Here is a 7,662-nt window from a genome sequence, read left to right as displayed (position 1 = left end):
CTGGCTTATTGCAAGATGACTCATTTGAAAAGGAATAAGAATATTCCAGTCACTAAGTTTTTTTCACCAAGCTGTGTATATAACTTGAGGTGGGGAGGACAGGGAGAAATAATAAGCTGAAGCTCCAGAAAGGTCTGATAAAGACCAAGGACTCTGGATGGAATCTGTTCACCTCACAACCATTATCAGGAAGACCACACTTCAGTCAACCTCTTCATCTTATCCCAATGAGTGAAGAAATGATCATAGAAAACCAAAGATCTTTTATACCTCACCGTAACATCAGGCTGTCTAATGTACAAAACTAAGGTAAAAATAAAAGTTGAGAACCCAAAACAATGATCTACATAAAAATTATATGACAAGTTATTTCACATGTGTTAGAGGGACATAATATTTAAAGGAAACTTTCTATAACTCTGAAGGGACCATCTTATACTTCTGTATTACCAGACCCTAACAAAAGAAGGGGGGAAAGATTGTTTTTATGACTCTAAATTATTTATTTAGAAAATGACCCACTCATGTCTTAGGTTCGATTTTTTTACCAAATAGTTTTTTTTTCAATGACATTAAAAACTCACATCCCAAAATGGAAATATAATTTTCTCTTAATAAAAATAATTCGTTGGGGTGGTCGGTTAACTCAGTTGGTTAGAGCATGGTGCTAGTTAACACCAACGTTGCTGGTTTGATCCCCGCATAGGCCACTGTGAGCTGTACCTTCCTTTAAAAAAAAAACAAAAACATTTGCAAATAAGATTTAAAAACCTAAAAAATGAAAAATATTTTAAAAACTATAAAAAAAACCAATTTGTGACATTAAAGTAGGGATCAAGTTAACATCTAAATTATTTAATAATTCCAAGTGACCTGTGAGGGAAAGATTTTTTTTTTTTCCCCAGTTAAGAGAAGCTTCTCAAGGTCATATAACTAAGAGCATATAACATAAAACTAAGTTGTTGGCCTCAGGTTTTAGGCCCAAGACATTAACTGAATATAATGCATACTTATACTATGAAAAAGTTATAATGGACAGGTTTTTCATGATGTTACAATTCTACCTTTAAAAATTAAAATGGCAATGCCAATATTTGAATTAGCAACTCCATTTTTGGTTGCTTACTTACCCAATGTTGAATTCACAAACAACCTAATCTATTCTGAAAGGGGTGGAGGAAACAGCCTATGGCTTCTTGATTTGTTCTAAAAGACCTTTCAACATTATCACCCCATTAAGTTTCAGAAATGCATACACCCTAAAATATTTCCATTCCAAGAGCTATATCAAGAATAAATACTGGGATCTTTAGATCCATATTTTTTTCTTTAAGGCATGAAATTCTATCTAATTGTAATGAAGGATAGTCCTGCAAAACAGTTTTCTCATACCTATTTATAAATTAAATATACAGAAGCAATTGAATATATTCCCCTGGTTGCTTAACCTAAACACATAGTCTTTTAGCAACTGTCTTGTGTATGGATTTAAGATTCTTTTAAAAACTTCAAATTAATTCAAGTGTTCAAAAGCAAGGGGGACATGTCTCACAACACAACTTTACTCAACTAATTTAAAGTAGGGGAAGGCCTTATCATGGATCTAGTATTAGAACTTCATAAAAAAAGAAACACTTTGATTTCATCTAGATAGCCAGGTTGTACTCCTATTTAAGATTATATTTAGGATAAAGAAATTCTCATTAAGTCTCCTAGACATATTGATTAGATGATTCATTAAATATCCCATTATGCATGTTAAGTTTAAATATATAGCATTAGTATCTCCTAATGTACAAGTTTTAGTGAATTTCCATTATACATATCAAATACAAAAAAATTTTGAGCTTGTTTTGAAATTTTACACATCTCAAGTACTGTAAACAATTTGTTATGTCTTATTTGGACAGATGTTCAGTTTTACTGTCTCAAAACAGGGATAACTATGTTAAACAGACATTCAAGTAAGAGGAATTTAAGTGCCTGTTCCGAGAAATGTATTTTTTAATCCCTTAGTATTCTATATGTACTGCATTTGCTTTAGTCATGACCACTAGTCTCTAACATACTCCCTACTTTCAAGTTCAAGTGATGCTTAATTATTCCTTAAACTGTAATTTACCCTTGCCCTAACATCAAGTACTTTTTCCATTGTCATTTGACTATAGCTGATCTAAAATCTGCTAAGGAGTTCCCAGGGGTTATTGGGTTACCAGTTTCAACTGACTCCTGGAAACATTGAATGGCTGCTTTGGTAGCTTTATCTTAATAATGTTCAGATCTAGGTAAATTTGAGAACACAGAATTAAATAAAAACCCTCAAGGCTAGGAGTTTTACAAATTGCTTTTCAAAATAATAGAAAATGAAATGTCTACATAGATTGATATTAGTGTTACAGCCATTTATCAGAGGTCAGTCCACAAAATCAGAGACTACCACTAGTCATTTTTCTGATCCTTTAGAAACTAATGTCTTCTAAGGTAAGGTCTAAAATAAGTCATACTCATACCAAAGTGCGCTTACAGAAAGACTCCATTATATTCTGAAGTTAGAGCAAGGGATAAACACTTTCAACAAATAAAGGACTAATAAAAGTTTAATAGAACGGGTATTATCTTGGTAAAAATTAATGCTGTCACTCTACCGCTACTATTGACCTGTTCTGTTAGTACCAAGGTGGTTTGTCAAATATTTATGTGATACTGTCTGTAGTCAGTGAAACACCCTTAAGTGCCTCCTTGCTGAAAACTTTCCACCAGCTTGGCACCAGCACTGAAAAACCCAAGTTATCTTCAGCTTTTCAGTGTAAAGAGCAATTACCTTTAAAAATTTTTTGGTTTATTTTGAAGCAAATTTCATAATTGCCTTTTTATCTTCATCCGGCCACCCAAGTAAAACTTGCTAAAAAGAAGAGAAAAAAAAATGTATATGTACATAAGAGTCAGCTTTTGGTGAGAGGGTCATTACCAAAGCCCATTATTTTTATATTTGTTCTCTACTTTTTATATTACCTCAAAAATTAATCTCTGCATGGTAAGAGGTCCACTACTAAATTAAAAATACGGCTTCTACAATACACACTGTTATCTTATGAAGAACATGAAGCAAGTCTACATCACTTGGGAAGAGATAGCAAGACGTCTATGTGTGGTGAAAACATTATGTTAACTATACATTGTTTCCAATCAACTTTACAGAATTCCTACCAAGTTCCTCTTAAAGAGAATAAATCAAAACAAAGCAGGAGTGTAATTCCACTAAAAAAATTAACATGAACCCCCTTCTCCCAAGGATGTGTATTTTAAAGCTTAAGCCGAGGATAGTTGGCTCCCAGAGGGTTGCAATATTCCCATCTCTAACAATCTCAAATCAGATATATAAGAAAATGGACAGGTTATATATTAACAAAACACAGGATTATCCTGTAGTTGGCCTTTTAAAAAAAGAAATAGATTCTAGTGATTTAAGGCAGGTATTACAAAAGCCTTATGATTTTTAAATCAGAAAAAAACAACACTGTACTATCTCCTCCTATCCCCCAAGAACTTCCACCTGCTACTTGAAACATATCCTTGTGAAATTTGCTTTAAGCTAAATTGAGCTGTTTTATTACAAAATTAAAACAAGTTTGACTAAATTTGGGCTCTTATTAAGTGGCTTTAAAGTCTGCCTGCTGACTGGTTTTAGGCACCTGTCACAGGAAGCAATGTTTCATACTACTCTGGGCTATTATCAGAAGACAACTCTTGCCCCAGTTTTTGTTTAGAGAAAGAATAATTTTACACTTAATTCTAGAATATAGCTTGTATTTTGCTGGAATAATCAGGTAGATTTTCACTTGAACACTTAAGCCAAGCCTTAGGAGTTTGGGTACACTGGAAGACCTCAGTCTGGTTTCTGTATTAAAAGAGGGGGTGGGGGAAAGTTTATCCAGATCTTCTCCCCTTCAGTTGTTGGTAATTCAAAGCAGGAACCTCATCTGAGGATTAGACAAGACTGAGTTAGATAAATTTCACCTCATACTAATATCTTACTTAAAGACCAACATGGGTAAAACAGCACCAAGGGAAAATTGAAAACTCCAAGACAGTAATTTTGAGATCAATGTCAGCTTTACTTCAAATTTGTATTTATGCAATTGTTTGCAAAAAGAATGCCTGTCCTTGACTTTACTGCAATGTTCACTTTTGTCTTAAAGTAATACACAAAAATAAACAATTCAAGCTTCTATATATTTTATTACTAAGCTTCCACAGAACATGTGTGCAAACTTCAGGTTTCCCCTCTCCAACTAAGCTAACCAAAAATGCTCAAGTCAGCAAATACGCAAAATGCATTAAAGAGAAACCTCAAATAAAGTTTTTAAAAATCAAACTTTAGAACTAACCTTTTATAATTAAACTAAGTTGTTGCACCTTTCCTTTCATATGCATACACCGGGCTAAAGACTTCCATCAATAGATCTCGTACTTGGCACAGGGACATTTCAAAGAAACAAAAATAAAAGGAAAAAAAAATAGAGAAAGGAAAAGAGGTTTACTCTGAGTTGAGTGAAAGCTTAGTCCACTTCCTCGATGGTGGGTCCCCCGGAGGCTCCGGACGCGCCGCTGCCAGGGCCGCCTTGGTAAAGCTTGCTGATAATGGGGTTGCACACTCTTTCCAGCTCTTTCTGCTTGTGCTCATACTCATCTTTCTCTGCCATCTGGTTTCGGTCGAGCCAGTTGATCACCTCCTGGCACTTGTCGAGGATCTTGTTTTTGTCCTGCTCGCTAATCTTGCCCCTCAGTTTCTCGTCTTCTACCGTCTGCTTAATGTTGTAGGTATAGGACTCCACGGCGTTTTTGGCGGCGACCCGCTCGCGATTGGCTTCATCTTCTGATTTGTACCGTTCCGCCTCCTGCACCATCCGGTCAATGTCATCCTTGCTCAGACGACCCTTGTCGTTAGTGATGGTGATTTTGTTTTCTTTACCGGTGCTCTTGTCGGCGGCGGTGACATTGAGGATGCCGTTGGCGTCGATGTCGAAGGTGACCTCGATCTGGGGGACCCCGCGGGGCGCCGGGGGAATCCCGGTCAGGTCGAACTTGCCGAGCAGGTTATTGTCCTTGGTCATGGCCCGTTCGCCCTCGTACACCTGCACCAGCACGCTGCTCTGGTTATCTGAGTAGGTGGTGAAGGTCTGCGTCTGCTTGGTGGGGATCGTGGTGTTCCTCTTGATGAGCGGGGTCATGACGCCGCCAGCTGTCTCGATGCCCAGCGACAACGGGGTCACGTCGAGTAGCAGCAGGTCCTGCACGTTCTCTGACTTGTCCCCGATAAGGATGGCCGCCTGCACCGCGGCTCCGTAGGCCACCGCCTCGTCGGGGTTGATGCTCTTGTTCAGCTCCTTGCCGTTGAAGAAATCCTGCAGCAGCTTCTGGATCTTGGGGATGCGGGTGGAGCCCCCCACCAGCACGATCTCCTGGATCTGGCCCTTGTCCAGCTTGGCGTCGCGCAGCGCCTTCTCTACCGGCTCCAGGGTCCCGCGGAACAGGTCGGCGTTGAGCTCCTCGAAGCGGGCGCGGGTGATGGACGTGTAGAAGTCCACACCCTCGTAGAGGGAGTCGATCTCGATGCTGGCCTGTGTGGACGAGCTCAGGGTGCGCTTGGCGCGCTCGCAAGCGGTACGAAGCCGCCGCACAGCGCGCTTATTGGGCCCAATGTCCTTCTTGTGCTTGCGCTTGAACTCCTCCGCCAGGTGGCTCACCATGCGGTTGTCGAAGTCCTCGCCGCCCAGGTGGGTGTCACCGGCTGTGGACTTCACCTCGAAGATGCCATCCTCGATGGTCAGGATGGACACATCGAAGGTGCCGCCGCCCAGGTCAAAGATGAGCACGTTCTTCTCCCCGCCCGCGCAGCCCTTCTTGTCCAGGCCATAGGCGATGGCCGCCGCGGTGGGCTCGTTGATGATGCGCAGCACGTTGAGGCCCGTGATGGTGCCCGCGTCCTTGGTGGCCTGGCGCTGTGAGTCGTTGAAATACGCGGGGACGGTGATGACCGCGCTCTGCACCTTGCCCCCCAGGTAGGCTTCCGCGATCTCCTTCATCTTCGTGAGGACCATGGAGGAGATCTCCTCCGGGAAGAAGGTCTTGATCTCTCCCTTGTACTCCACCTGCACTTTGGGCTTCCCTCCCTCACTCACCACCCGGAACGGCCAGTGCTTCATGTCCGACTGCACCGTGGCGTCCTCGAACTTCCGTCCGATCAGCCTCTTGGCGTCGAAGATGGTGTTGGTGGGGTTCATAGCCACCTGGTTCTTGGCGGCGTCGCCGATGAGGCGCTCGGTGTCGGTGAAGGCCACGTAGCTGGGGGTGGTGCGGTTGCCCTGGTCGTTGGCAATAATCTCCACCTTGCCATGTTGGAAGACCCCCACGCACGAGTAGGTGGTGCCCAGGTCGATGCCGATAGCCGGGCCGCGGGCAGACATCCTGACTGAAAGACAGGCAAGCGACGTTAGGCGAGAACACCAGGGACAGAAAATCCGCGGCGTCAAACTAACGGCAGACTCGCACGGGACACCGCGAGCGCCACCAGAATCTCCCGCTCCCCCTTCCCAGCTCCCGGCTCTTATAGCCACCTCCCTGCCGCCTGGTGGAAAACCCCAGAGCCAATCCGCTCCCAAGACCGCCCGCCAAGGCTTGACTGAGTGGGAGTGACCTGTCGGTGGCCCAACAGATTTCAAGTTGAGTGAGGGGCGGGACCCCGACCCGCGCAAGAAGGCGAGGGGCGGCCGTTATGCAAATGAGCCCCTCCCACATACCCCCGCGGCCGGGGTTCGCGAAGCCTCAAGCGCCCCCTGCAGCTGGGGGTGTTAGGCTCGCGCACGCCCCCTTTACTCCTGCCAGGTGTTCGTGTATGTTCGTGTCATTAAGGCGGGATTCGTCAACGCGCACTGGATTGGCAGGGCAGGCGGCCAATGAACAGCACGAACTTCCAAGTGGGGTGGGGAAGGAAAGGCTGGGGCGTGGCTCGAGGAGGAGGCGCGGAGGGGGGGGGCGCCTAGAGGAGAGGCACTTGGGCTGTCGGCTCTGTTCCTGGGCCGTAAGTGTGGTTACGTGCCAAGTGTACTGACGAACCTAGCGCGCAGGGGCAGGGCAATTCATTGAGTAGGTTCCACCGAGGAAATAGGGCCAGAGCCTGTTTCTTTTCTTTTCTTTTTTTTTTTTAAACATTGGCGTGGCCTCAGCATGAGAGCGGTTCCCCCTAGGGGGGGGACAAAAAAAAAATGACACTGAAGTTCCTGAGTCGGGCTGTCGGCCTTCTGGAAGTTTACGTTGCGTGTTTCGCAGCGTCTCAGTGGGTGTGCACGCACGATATAAACCGGCGGGTGGGGACCGTAGGGGAAGCCCGGGTGAGAGCCGGGAGAGGCCGGCGTTTTTCTGCGCGCCGCGCGCGGGAGGCCTGAGGCTTGGGAGAGCGGAATGACTGCAGCCCTTCTTCCCAGCGTTTAACCTTTTGCTACCTCGCTTTCCATTTTTCCTGCTTGTCCTGCCACTTTAAGCTTCCTGGTTTTGTCTCCCTATTCTCTCCACTACTTTCCTTGCTGTTTGGTTTCCAGTGTTTTATCCGCTGCTTTGAGTTCTTCGCGGGAAAATCTATAATCAAAACCCTCACCTGGAAGC

At 44.2% G+C, this 7,662-nt stretch overlaps 1 protein-coding gene across 2 annotated transcripts in view; it reads right to left on the bottom strand.

The window, feature by feature from the left end:
- Positions 1 to 487: 487 nt before the first annotated feature.
- Positions 488 to 7,662, bottom strand: part of HSPA2 (heat shock protein family A (Hsp70) member 2) — a 35,125-nt gene continuing 27,950 nt past the window's right edge. Inside the window, exons 1-2 of one of the 2 annotated variants that reach the window (XR_013993402.1) lie at positions 2,822 to 6,576; positions 488 to 727 (exon numbers count right to left, since the gene is read on the bottom strand). Coding sequence is in view for 1 of the 2 variants with exons in the window: in XM_081049324.1 (XP_080905450.1) it covers positions 4,560 to 6,467 (1,908 nt within the window). In the remaining variant the exon portion in view is untranslated. Of the gene's footprint in view, positions 728 to 2,821; positions 6,577 to 7,662 lie in introns of those variants that run through there. The other variant, XM_081049324.1, reaches the window with a different exon arrangement.

Source organism: Rhinolophus hipposideros (assembly GCF_964194185.1).
Source record: "Rhinolophus hipposideros genome assembly, chromosome: 5".
In the NCBI taxonomy this organism is placed as follows: domain Eukaryota; kingdom Metazoa; phylum Chordata; class Mammalia; order Chiroptera; family Rhinolophidae; genus Rhinolophus; species Rhinolophus hipposideros.
This window is presented reverse-complemented; position numbering and strand designations above follow the sequence as displayed.